The sequence below is a fragment of the Acipenser ruthenus genome, chromosome 49, assembly GCF_902713425.1.
Source record: "Acipenser ruthenus chromosome 49, fAciRut3.2 maternal haplotype, whole genome shotgun sequence".
Classification (NCBI taxonomy): Eukaryota; Metazoa; Chordata; class Actinopteri; order Acipenseriformes; family Acipenseridae; genus Acipenser; species Acipenser ruthenus.
Window position 1 is genome coordinate 3143458 of NC_081237.1, and position 13811 is coordinate 3157268.

General features: G+C 43.2%; 1 protein-coding gene across 4 annotated transcripts; it reads left to right on the forward strand.

The window, feature by feature from the left end:
• The first annotated feature begins 81 nt into the window (after positions 1-81).
• On the forward strand, positions 82-13637 carry LOC117401316 (mediator of RNA polymerase II transcription subunit 16). 4 transcript variants are annotated; one of them, XM_059015018.1, is made up of 15 exons: positions 82-145; positions 2379-2599; positions 2771-2878; positions 4189-4358; positions 4761-5192; positions 5470-5575; positions 5676-5831; positions 6469-6686; positions 7215-7421; positions 8377-8587; positions 9455-9588; positions 10551-10743; positions 11324-11540; positions 12663-12746; positions 13140-13637. In XM_059015018.1, the coding sequence occupies exons 2-15, from the start codon at positions 2464-2466 to the stop codon at positions 13264-13266; spliced, it is 2499 nt and encodes an 832-aa protein (XP_058871001.1). In that variant the 5' UTR covers positions 82-145; positions 2379-2463; the 3' UTR covers positions 13267-13637. The 4 variants fall into 4 exon arrangements, with proteins under 4 accessions (XP_058871001.1, XP_058870999.1, XP_058871000.1 ...); XM_059015016.1 differs by lacking the exon at positions 82-145 and adding an exon at positions 1768-1843; XM_059015017.1 differs by lacking the exon at positions 82-145 and adding an exon at positions 1802-1822.
• The last annotated feature ends 174 nt before the right edge of the window (positions 13638-13811 follow it).

Consider the following 13811-nt stretch of genomic DNA (forward strand, 5'->3'; position numbering starts at 1 on the left):
CACGGTTTCTCTCTCCTGTTCGTTGTTTTTGCTGCTGCCATTTTCTCCAAGCTCTTCTCTCTACCAACGACACTCGCGGGAACAAGAGTGGCCACAGGCGGAGTCGACCGGTAAAGGAGTTAAATTGAGACAGCGGCGACTGCAGGTCAGACGGAGATACTGCGGACTGCATTATTACAAAAAAAGGGATAAATTGTTTTTATTTATTGATTGGTTTTACTGCTTTTTATTAAAATCGTATTAAGTATGTTGAGATCATTCAAACGCAATAATACAGTACCTGACTGGATCACATTTTTTCTGGGGTAAGGACATTACAATGAAACTCTTTCAGGATCATTTTGAAGCTTAAGTCGCTTTACCCTGCTAACTCCAACACAGTGGAAATATACAACACTTGGTGTATGAAATGGTGACTGATTGCAAACCCCGTTTTGATTTCGCTTTCCTGTACTTTGTTATGCTTTCTGTACAATAAGCTTTTAAAAGTTAGTAAGTTATATCATTTGAATACTGGCCTACTGTTGTTGAACCTAGTTGATGTAACCTGCAAACTAAAGGGACGTGTGATCCAATGGTATTAATTACCATCAGTATATTATAGGAGTGCGTTTTAAACTTTTTTGTTTCCCCCTGACAGGGTTGGTTTCAAAGTGAGCGATTCACCAATATGTTATCGAAGCTCGGGAAATTTAAGGACAGATGATCAATAATCGATGCATCGATTAACTGTTGCACCAATAGTAAAATAATTTTGCCTGTACCTTTTGAAGTCTATTTCACTGTTGCCCAGGAGCCCCCGATGAAACAAATAACTGATAAGAAAAATGAACTCGTGAACTTACAAGTTCTGCATCAGCGCATGTGCAGAGATTATAGTTTCTAGTGCTGTGTAAAAACTTTAGCAATTGCAGTCATCATCAGAGAGCTGTAATGCAGCAAAATACTTTATTTACTGTATATTTACTGTGCGGTATTAAGAATTATATTTTGCAGTACACATGAAAAATGTACTTTGTTAGGATGGGTGAAGTAGGCACCTGGCGATCCTGCCTCTCTATGCGAACACTGCTCAGAGCGCTCTGTGATACTCATGAACTTAGCAGTTTTCAACTCGTTGTATAATTAAATACAAAACAGTGAAGCACCATCTTTCTGTATTTTGTAGAAGTATATATACTCCGGTAAACATAAATAACATTCATAGTACTCATACTTTGACGGTTTTTGTTTTATTTCCCTTTAAAAACTGCCATTTCTGAAAAAAACACGGTCTCAAGCACATTCAAACTGGTAGAAAATGAATAAAAATATTAAATTAAAATCTAAAACACACATTTTAAGTATAGTATAGTAACTGAAGAAGACATAACACGTGCAATGTAATGTATTTTTAGGCTACTGCATATTTAATATTACCATAATTAAAAGTGATGTAAATACATTATACAATTCCAGAATTCATATTATATAAACGTCTTCAATACGGTTTAAATAAAAAAATAAGTACAACTATAATCATTAATAGAGGCCTTTTTATTTTTATTTTTATTTATTTATTTATTTTATCCCACTCTATGAACTGTCTAAATCCTGACGGGGTTTTTTTTTTGTGGCTAAGGTGCTTATGAAACTATGAGATATGCCTGCAAAAATATCTTGTTATAAAATTAAGTTACTGTCTTATTTGACTAAATTACTTTCTGTCTGTGATCACCAACATACCTAAAATATATTTCATTTTTATTTAAAATAAACTAAAAAAAAAAAAAACACAGGCATATTGCTAGTCTGCTTACGACGGAGTGGGGTCCTTTTGATGGTGTGTCTGCTCTGTTCAATGGTCTGAATATTATGATTTATTCTTGTCTAATTGTTATAATTTCAATATAATGAATGTTAAATACGTACAGTAATCGGCGCTGTCTTAAAAAGGTGACTTCTGTGACGAAGCCGAGCACCTCTCAGTATTTTTGGCAGTAAAAAAGTCACCTACTTAGTTACTGTATATATCGGTAGTTTTTAAAATGCTCAGATACCTATACTTTTCTTGCATTTTATGTTGTTTTATTGATCAGTCGTTAAACTGCAAATGTTATACAATAAAAAAAAATGCAACTCAGTAAAATGATGAGTATTTTGAAGTTAACCTTGTTTTTTTTCAGGCAAAATGGTGAATACGAGTGATACAAAAAATTATTACAAATATTTACCGTCCAGTATTACAGTTTTGAATGTTAAAGAAAATTAGCTCGATTTTCTTTCCAAATTATTTAATCAAACAAAGCAATTTAAAGTCTATTACTAAAAAAAAAGAAGAAAGAAAGTAAAGCACAAATACATATATCACATTATTCATTAACTTTGTTTCACACCAGGCTTTGGAACACGGTTTGACAGTGTAATGCAGTGAGCTTTACATAAACACAGTAGAGCGCACCGGGACTCGTTTCTGCACAGAAGATGGACGTCGCTTACGTCTGCGAGTGGGAAAAGAGACCGAAAAGCAACCACTGCCCCTCCATCCCACTCGTGTGTGCCTGGTCCTGCAGGAACCTCGTTGCCTTCACCACCGACCTCAAAAACGAGGAGGAGAAAGGTGAGGAAAATTAATATTATGTAGGCTCCATATTTGGTAAATGCTAACAATGTAATGATCACTGGTTTCACACACCCCGAATTGTGCAAATCTTGGACTACCTGCATATCAGGCAATCCAAAACTAGCGCTGCCAGCTGTCATTCATGATGATCATTCCTTTGCTTTTCAGACCTGACTCATATGATCCACATCATTGATACCGAGCACCCCTGGGACATCTACTCCATCAATTCAGGACACAATGAGGTCATCACGTGCCTGGAATGGGACCAGTCCGGTAAGGGTCAGGGGGGCAGCCAGCATGTACAGTGAACAGAATCAAGATGGATTCTTCACTTCATTTAGCCAACAGCTGGTGTAGATCTATAAAACAGCTCATAATCTGAGCATGTTTTCATCCATACAGTGGTCTTCAATAAGACTCTCATTGCAGAGCAGTTTGAACCAATTTAGGTTTTACACTAGTTTCCGACACAGATACATTAGCGTATAGACTAGATCAGCAAACGTGTCTTCATAGAAGTGAGAGCCAGCACCATCTAGCATTCTGCCACTCCAGACCAAGCTTTCTTTTAATTTGCTAGCAATTCACTCTTGCGGCGCTCACTAATATAAAGGCACTGGCTGAGACTGCATTAGATATGGATACTGTATGGCAGGCAATTAGAAATGAAAAGCTCCTGAACTCAAACATCTTAACACAGATTTATAAAAAAAAACAAAAAAAAAAAACTCACGCACACTATGAAAACGTCATTTGAAACAAATACACCACCTGCTCGATATATCGTGGGTGTCGGGGTCCAATATAAATCTGCTATATATCGAGGGCCGCGATATAGTGAGAGACCCATAGAAAAACAAATAGGCTAACAAGTAAATACTGTAAAACCACTCCCTAGTTTTATCGGGGGCGTCAGGGTCCAGTATAAATCCTCTATGCAACCCGCTTTTTCTCATTTTTCGTATAAAAAGCAGCACAACGTTTTAATTCGTACTGCGGAGGGTAATTGCTTCTCATCGACTTCAGTCTCCAATTAATTTCATGAGTCTTCCTCTCCTTTCTCAAATGTACAAACCCGCTGCATTGAAAGATGCCAACATAGGAGGCTTGTTGCTAGGTAGCTGCGTCACTGCCTTGTGGCTTTTGCTAGTGCATTGCTGCCACACGTGAACACCTCTTTGGCTAAAATAAAAACCACTTCAGCAAGTAGATATTTAATTTGCTTTGTGTTATTGTGCACTGCATGTGTGTGTGATAACAGTACGATATTAATGCTTTGTTTTTAATTGTATATTTTTGTTTGTGATGTGCGAAAACGAAATAAAACGAACAGTAATTCTAAGCGAAATTGCCTATGTATAGTGCATGCGCAGTTAGACTGTAAAAATGGGGAGCCAACTCCAGGACTGTGATATATTTGAATCCGCAGTATAGAGGGGCGGTATAGCGAGGGGTGGATGTATCACTCCCACTGCAGTACAAACTGTTTGTCAGTCTTATTCCTTACCTGCATATCTCAGCCACTACCAAGAGGTGGCACTGTTCCAGGAATTGTGAGTCAGAATGTGTTTGCTGGTTTCCAGGCTCGCGGCTGCTCTCTGCTGACGCGGACGGGCAGATTAAATGCTGGGGGATGGCAGAGCACCTGGTGAACGGCTGGGAGAGTTCCCTGGGGAGTGCTGTGGAGGGAGACCCCATCGTCGCCCTGTCCTGGCTGCACAACGGGGTCAAACTGGCCCTGCATGTCGAGAAGGTAGGGCGAGGAAGATACAAGGACTGTCACCCAAAGTACATAGAAATTGGTACCTGGCTGATCAAGATGGAAACTTTTACCCCTTATCAAAACTATGAGAATATAGGTGTTAGCCTTAGGGTTTACATTGGAGTATGTGTGCAGTGTAGGCCAAGTATATAATATTTCTTCACAGTTTATTTCCATATATGATTAAAAGCTGTGGACAGAAAGTATACAAGTACACGTCATTTCTTATGATGGCTTTTCTGATTAATTACAGACTTTCCCAATAAGTTTAAACATGCTTAATCCTAACATTTAAATGTTTAGGAAGTCGTTTCTCAAACTGCCTCAGAAACATAAAAGTGTTATGGTAAGTGGGATACAGCAACGAATTGTGAAAGTCTCCTTGCACCCCAGTCAGGCTCATCGAATTTCGGGGAGAAGTTTTCGCGGGTGAAGTTCTCTCCGTCTCTGACTCTGTTCGGAGGGAAGCCGATGGAGGGCTGGATGGCGGTGACGGTGAGCGGGCTGGTGTCCGTGTCTCTGCTCAAGCCCAACGGCACGCTGCTGACCGCCAGCGAGAGCCTGTGCCGACTGCGGGGCCGCGTGGCGCTGGCGGACATCGCCTTCACGGGAGGGGGGAACATCGTGGTGGCGGCCACCGACGGCAGCAGCTCCTCCCCGGTGCAGTTCTACAAGGTGTGCGTGGGGGTGGTGAACGAGAAGTGCCGCATTGACACGGAGCTCCTGCCCTCGCTCTTCATGCGCTGCACCACAGACCCGGCACGCAAGGACAAGTACCCCGCCGTCACACACCTCAAATTCCTCACGAGGGAGAACTCCGAGCAGGTACAGGCAAAATGATCTTTCTGTAATGCGGTACTAATCAATTAAAGAATACTTGAATATCCATTCATGTTTTGAAAGTCACTTCATTCCTAGATACAGTGCTGTAAACCGCCAGGCCGTGCTGCCTTTCCAGTTCTGTTTTATCCAAACTAATTTGTGATTAATTCGAGAGTTTTTTGTAACTTTGTGCTCTGTACTGAAATATACATCCCCTGTGTAACTTCCCTGCTAATCGTTCTTGAATTGTGCTCTGTCCCTCACATGCTGTGTGTTGCAGGTGCTGCTGTGTGCCTCCAGCCAGCTGGGCAGTATTGTGGAGTGCTGGTCCCTGAGGAAGGAGGGACTCCCGGTCAACAATATCTTCCAACACCGCTCCCCAGTAGGTAGGTTCGAAGGGTTCCTCTAACCCTTAGCCTTTTCAGTGTGTTTGACAAGAGGTCTTGTTTGAATCTAACCCACCCCTCTTCCTTCTCTGTCCCGCAGTGGGTGAGAAACAGCCCATGATCCTCAAGTGGAGAATCCTGTCAGCCACCAGCGATCTGGACCGTGTTTCAGCCGTGGCGCTGCCCAAACTGCCCATTTCCATCTCCAACACTGACCTCAAAGTGGCCAGCGACACCAAGTTCTGTCCAGGCCTCGGTATGCACCCAGAACACGACACGTCCCCCTGCCCTGCCTCTGGGGTTCAGGCTTGTGTTTGTAGAGCGAAAGGGCTCATTCCGGTTATCCTAACCCTCCACCAGATAGAATCACACACACTTCCTGTTAGACAGATTCCCTGTTTCTCTGTGTGTGTGAGTTCAGTTAAGTGTCTATGGAAAAGACTTGATTAAATATGAAATCAATTACTTTGCACACATCCTACTGCTACATATGACAATGGTTTAACATAGGCCTGTCCAACTGATAGTTCACTGAGCTACCCAGTATGATTTAGAGGTAAAGTGTTCAATTCAGTGCTCTAAGTGAAAAGACCACAAGGGCGATCGATAGTCTTTGGTAGAAGAAAGTACAGTGAAAATGCAGCAAAGCTGATGTTGTGTTTAAACATGACACACACTGAAGCGCTGTCTTAGTGCACTTTGGTTAAACCTTGTTTTTTTTTTTAAATGTCTTTGCAGCTATTTAGTCAGATTTTTAGTTTTAGTAAACTGTATCTTAAGTCTTTCATTTTTCATTGAAACTCTGAACGGTTACCATCCCGATGAGAGACTGCGTGTGCTGCCAGGTCTGTGCCGTGTGTGATGGATGTGTGGCGTGTGCTTTGCGCTCGCAGGGCTGGCCCTGGCGTTTCACGACGGCAGTATTCACATCGTGCACCGGCTGTCTCTGCAGACCATGGGTGTGTTCTACGGCAGCTCGGCCTCCTCTCAGCGCGGCCCCGACGAGCCGGCCCTCAAGAGGCAGCGCCCCGCCGGCACTGCCGGACACTTCAAGGCTCTGCAGCTCTCCTGGACCTCCCTGGCTCTCGTGGGCATCGACAACCACGGCAAGGTGGGCAACCAAAACCACGCTTCACACTTGAGTGGCCAAATTCATTCAGATCTATACAAAAAAAAATCTTAAACATTTAGAGAATCATTTTATTTGTCAGTTTTCATTTTTTTTGGTGTACATTTCCCTTAATATTTTTTGGTGTTTGGATTATTGTAATTTTCTCTGAATCTGCCTTTACCTGGCTTTGAGCTGCTCTGGAGAATCGTGTGCCAGCACAGAACAGCTTTCCTCATTCAATTCAAATCATGTGCCAATGTAACATCTCCACTCTACTAGCATGGTTCACATAGGTGGAAATGGAAAGGCCAGGTAAAGACAGATATAGTGAAAAATAAAAATAACTCCATACGGGAGCAACAGAACCAGAACCCACTCACAATGATTGAAACACCATAATAAGGGAAAAAAAACAATGACAGTAAGATTTTAACTTTATAAACTGCAATGTAATGTTGACACACCTTCCCCTTCTGCAGTAGACTTCCTGTTAACACGTAGCTTGATCTACCTGCTGCTGTCTTTCAGCTGCACATGTTGCGTGTCTCGCCTTCCATGGGCCACACTCTGGACATGAACACCTCACTGCGCCACCTGCTGTTCCTGCTGGAGTACTGCATGGTGACCGGCTATGACTGGTGGGACATCTTGCTGCACGTGCAGCCTGGCATGGTGCATAACCTGGTGGACAAGCTTCATGAGGAGTACATGCGCCAGAACCAGGCCCTGCAGCAGGTGAGGGGCTGAGATGAGACAATGAGTAGTGATGCTTACTAATGCATTGTGATAGAGGTGTGTTTGTAGTAAAAGCACTGCAAAGCTACTTACAGACCTCCAACTGGATCTTGAATTGCTCTCAGTTGTAGCTGGTCACAAGATGTATTCAGAGATGTGTTTATTAGGCTTTACAAACAACCCCCCAAATCCTGTATTGAAATAATGCTTTACACTTCAATGCAAAGCAGATATCAGATGAGGTGTCAGATGATGGCAATGCATTCCAGTCTGTGCTGGGAAAGGGGGATCCCAATTGTACACAACACATACCTGCTGTATCGTTCACCCTCCTTGCAGTTTCAATACTGTGTGTGATCCCTAAACACTAATACTGCCCTGGCATCAATCCTGCATGATGGACGTCAGTGTGTCAGTGAGCCTGTACACATCTGTGAATATTTCTAGCTTCAAGTTATATGTTCTTAGATTACTTTATTACTGTTACATGAACTTTTTATCATGTTAAAAATCATTCTTCTTGAAATGACACAAGAACAGTTTTAGTTTTCTTTATACTTTATAAGAAGTCTGAGCTGCTCCTCAGTTCTAGTTGTCTGGCATAGAAATTGTAACACGGGATTCATTTGCCAAAGGGTCTTAATAGAGGTAGCGTCTTCTAAAATAGGCAACTTTTTATTTATTTATTTTTTGTTTTGCTTGCAATACACTGCTGTGCTCCCTAACACTGGAGTTTGAGTAGAGTTACCTTTTCTTCACCACAAGAGCGCTGTGCAGTTTTTAGCTGAGATATCTTTCCTACACCTGTATACAGGTCTGCAGTGTTGAAAGCCTCTATAGGGTCCACCCTGGTGAATCGCCATGTTACATATTCCTTGTGTAAAATCACATGGATACACAGAGGTGCTGTTACAGGCTGGTTTGACTGTCCTGTTTGTGTCATGCCTGTACACAGGTCCTGTCGACGCGGATCGTAGCTATGAAGGCATCTCTGTGTAAGCTGTCGAGTGCCACCGTGGCGCGGGCCTGTGATTACCACGCCAAGCTCCTGCTCATAGCAATCAGCTCCACACTCAAATCGCTGCTGAGACCTCACGTGCTCAACACCCCTGACAAGAGCCCTGGAGACAGACTGGCTGAGATCTGCGTGAAGAACACTGACACAGGTAACTGGGGCTGTGCAGCCACTTCCACCAGCACAGTGTTCAGCACAGAAACACCATTAATGTCTGCCTTAGTCACACATTTGTACAATTTGTAAACGGTTTTAAATTTTGTTAACGAAAAATAAAAATCTGAAATCTCATTGCACACTTTTCTGCTTGTAACGGATCATATTAACATTCCTTAATAATTTTAATATAGTAACATAAATCAGAAGTTATGACAAGATGTACCTGATTGATTCTGACTGCCCTCAGTAGGGTGTTAAGATGTTTAGGGCTGTTTTATTTTTAGGTTTGTTGATGAAGTGCTGGTGCCAGTACTAGCAGGCATACACAAACACTCAGCCTACCTACCTAACTTAAAACATTATTGAGTCTCATGCATTTGTTAAGTTATTCTGTGTAGATCTAATTTAGACTTCATAAAAAAGGAAATACTGATGCAAAACTGACTAAAACACCCAAAAGTATTGAAAGGAGATAAAATGTTAGTTGAGGTATTTAAACATTGTGAAACTGGGGTACCAGGAAAATTATACATAAAAAAGGTGAATGTCTCTTAATAAGTTATTTTAATCTTTCTACATTGTGTCTAATTGTATAATAGATGTCTGTAATAATGTTATGCCCCATTCCCTTGGCTGCACAAATTCAGTCCGCTTCTTTTGGTTTTAAACTTTTCCGTTTTACTGAAAGCCACTTGGACATCAAAAACAGCTGAAAGAGTTGATAAAAAAAGACTGACTTGCATGAATTATATTGAGCATTTAGGTCGAGATAGATTACATTTAAACAATTATACTTTTTAATCTTGGGGTTAAATGTCCCTGGTGGTTTGTCACACCCCTCTCTCTCCCTCTCTCTCAGATATCGACAAGGTGATGATCAATCTGAAGACAGAGGAGTTTGTGCTGGACGCCTCCACCCTGCAGTCTCTGCAGCAGCTCATCCAGTGGGTGGGAGACTTGGTGCTGTACCTGCTGGCCAGCCTGCCCAACCAGGTGAGGGGGCAGGGCTCTGTGTCCCCTGGTCAGTGTGCTCACTGTCTCTGTGTCCCCTGGTCAGTGTGCTCACTGTCTCTGTGTCCCCTGGTCAGTGTGCTCACTGTCTCTGTGTCCCCTGGTCGGAGTGCTCACTGTCTCTATGTCCCCTGGTCAGTGTGCTCATTGTCTCTGTGTCCCCTGGTCGGAGTGCTCACTGTCTCTGTGTCCCCTGGTCGGTGTGCTCACTGTCTCTGTGTCCCCTGGTCGGTGTGCTCACTGTCTCTGTGTCCCCTGGTCAGTGTGCTCACTGTCTCTGTGTCCCCTGGTCAGTGTGCTCACTGTCTCTGTGTCCCCTGGTCAGTGTGCTCACTGTCTCTATGTCCCCTGGTCAGTGTGCTCATTGTCTCTGTGTCCCCTGGTCGGAGTGCTCACTGTCTCTGTGTCCCCTGGTCAGTGTGCTCACTGTCTCTATGTCCCCTGGTCAGTGTGCTCATTGTCTCTGTGTCCCCTGGTCGGTGTGCGCACTGTCTCTGTGTCCCCTGGTCGGTGTGCTCACTGTCTCTGTGTCCCCTGGTCGGTGTGCTCACTGTCTCTGTGTCCCCTGGTCGGTGTGCGCACTGTCTCTGTGTCCCCTGGTCGGTGTGCGCTCTGTCTCTGTGCCCCCTGGTCGGTGTGCTCACTGTCTCTGTGTCCCCTGGTCGGTGTGCTCACTGTCTCTGTGTCCCCTGGTCGGTGTGCTCACTGTCTCTGTGTCCCCTGGTCGGTGTGCTCACTGTCTCTGTGTCCCCTGGTCGGTGTGCTCACTGTCTCTGTGTCCCCTGGTCGGTGTGCTCACTGTCTCTGTGTCCCCTGGTCGGTGTGCTCACTGTCTCTGTGTCCCCTGGTCGGTGTGCTCACTGTCTCTGTGTCCCCTGGTCGGTGTGCTCACTGTCTCTGTGTCCCCTGGTCGGTGTGCTCACTGTCTCTGTCCCCTGTGGCAGGGCTCTCTGGTGCGGCCGGGGTTTGGGTTCCTGCGTGACGGCCCCTCTCTGGGAATGCTGCGGGAGATGATGGTGGTGATCCGGATCTGGGGTCTCCTGAAGCCTGGCTGCCTGCCCATCTACACAGCCACCTCGGACAACCAGGACAGCATGTCTCTGCTGTTCCGCCTGCTCACCAAGCTCTGGCTCTGCTGTAAGCACCCCCCCTCCTCTCCAAGCACAGTGATGTACTGGGATCAGAGCACACAGGGTGAAAGGAAGCCCTGGGACATAGACACAGCTCTGAAGGGCAGTTTGTTTAGAGCGCTCTGAAATACTTTCAACCAAATCAAATCGAATGTAAAGGAGCCCTTTAATTTACATCGGTATAATGAGTAAAATATTTAGGCTTTCTGCACCACTTTAAAATACTAAAGTGAGTATGAAAATTAGTTTTAGGTCACATTAGGGTCACGGAGAAGCCTGTCTGTCTGACTTCATGTTTGTACAGAACCTCATGTTTACATATAATAAATACAGAATGTGGTGATCTCATAATACTGCTGGCTTTAGTTTTTAGATGCAACAGTAAGTCTGTTTTTGATCTTGTCTTTTATTTTGCGATTCTGAATTTAATAATTTTTTTGCCATTCAAAACGAAAGAATATTTGTTCAAAATGAAAAGAATGATGACAAACCCATGTTGGTTCCTGCGTTTGTTCTCAGTGCATTGATTGTTACTTACCAGATTTTATGTCCCTGACGTCTGTCTGTATTGTGTTTGTGCTGTGCAGCCCGTGATGAGAACCACCCTTCAGAACCAGACGATTCCCTTATAGATGAGTGCTGCCTCCTGCCCAGCCAGCTGCTGGTGCCCAACATGGACTGGCTGCCCGTCAACGACGGGGTGGTGAGCAAGCTGCAGAACAAGCAGCCTCTGCGCCTGCAGTTCGGGAAGCCCTACAGCCTGCCAGGACTCGGCTCGGGGGCGCCGGTAGAGATCTTCTCCAGGTAAACCCACCAGAGCCAGATTTTATTGCTAAGATGAGGGACGTTATACATACCGTATGATGTAGCAAAGCACTCAAAGGGTTACTTGTATCTACTATCACAGTGAGTTCCTGTATCACAGAAGTGCATCTAGTCTGCTGTACCACCTGCGTGCTAAACATGCTTTCACTTCTCAAAATACACTTTCTAGTAGTTCTGCTACAGACAACAACAATACAACAACAAATGAAACCCGTCTGTTTTGACAGAGTACTCTTTTAGAAATTCAGGATCGCTGCAAACCCATGAATCAAGCTGAGTACGATGCTATAACCAGTGCTGTTGGATAGCTGCCGACTGCAGACCCGTTAACATTGTAGCTTGGTTTCATTTCAATAACCACATTTATTTATAAAAGATATTATGGAGGATATAACCGTTACTCAGTGAATGTTTTGTTTTATTTAGGCAATTTCAAGGTATTAATAAAAGAGAATTTTAAATGATTATTATTATTATAAAGGAAACTGATAATTGTAAATGCAGTAAGGCGAGTATTAAACTGACTCCCTATATTATGATTATGTCTCAATCCTAAAATTCTAGGTGATGGAACACTTTTGGCCATAGCTGTACAGCACTCCAAATAAACATTCTGGATAATGTGTTTCCATGTGGGTGGAATTTAATAATCCACTGTCATTCCATGTGTACCTGCAGACACACATATCCAGAACACTACACCCCTTGGGCATGTGGAATTACAGCAGTCACTTTATGCTGTGTCCTTAATGTATTACTCATAATAAATAAGTAAATACTGCTTTACACACAGTGAGCTGAAGAAAGCGCTAACCAAAAGGTTAGTCTACTTGACTTGAGTTTCTTATGGTTTTTCCTTATAGATTGAGCGTTTTGAAAAAAAAAAAAAACAATCAAAGACAGAAAGATTTTCAGCACAACCATAATGCGACCTGTGATGATGCTGCTAAAGCTAGTACAATTCATTAGCTATTGATTAATCGTAATCTGTTGAAATCATTTCCTGGAAAATGTGCTTGTGTCATACTGAACCCTATACGATGTTGGGCATGCAACACTGCTGCTGTGTGTGATGTGTCTGTCTGTGCTCTCTCCTGACAGGACCCCCGGCTCTCAGAGGATGGACAATCTGCGCTGTCTGCACCTGGGCGTCTGCCCCACCGAGGACAGCAAGGCATGCACCAGGTAAGGGGCTCCCGTAGTAATCAAACCAAGATCAGGGTCACTGACATGCTTGTTTTGAGTGTACTAGGATCAGTGTTGTAACCGAGTGTCTGTCTGATGTTACTGTATATATAATCCTAGATACCTGTATTATCATTATTATGATTATGATTATTATTATTATTTATTAGCAGAAATAAATACCTGTAAATACCGCAGTCTTTCTCTTTCTTTCTGCCATAACAATCACAGGACATTGCCAGCTGGTTTCCATTCAAATAAATAAAAATCCCCGCTGTGTCTGTCTGTGTCTGTGTGTGTCTGTGTGTGTGTGTGTGTCTGTGTCTGTCTGTGTCTGTGTCTGTGTGTGTCTGTGTGTGTCTGTGTCTGTGTCTGTGTGTGTGCTCTCCACAGGTGTGGCTGTGTCACCATGCTGCGATCGCCCAACAAGACCACCGCATTGAAGCAGTGGGAGCAGCGCTGGATTAAGAACTGTCTGTGCGGGGGGCTGTGGAGAAGGATCCCCACCACTGTGTCCTGAGAGAGAAACCCCAAACCCCACCCCGACCTAGCCCAGGGTCGAGACTTTGAACCTCAATGGCCTTTCCTGAGTCTTTGTTGGACCTGCCAGATTTTTGGATTTCATTTTGTAAATAGTCTTTTTTTTCTAATAGTTGTTTGTATACAGTTGATGTTTTTTTTCTTTCTTTAATAAATACATATCATGTTGCTCTTGTCCAGACAAGCTTCAGATTTACTATATCTTTGTAGTGCTGATATAATTTGCACAGGTGAGGCACTAAGTCAAAGTGACTTCAACAGTGAGCCCGATTTCCCAGGATGAGAAGGCATGACTAATTTAATCTGAATAAATGGCGCAATATTTTTGTGACTACTCCTGCAGTATAATTTCCATTTATTCTTAAATAAAAAAATTTTTAAAAATCATATTGCATGTGCCTTAAACTGAGATATCTAACTTAAATGAAGGCATATTTTTACTAAATAAAGGAAGGTGGAAAATCGTAGGGACAACATTTTTTAATCACCATTAACAGTTATTGACTAAAAATAATCACAATTATT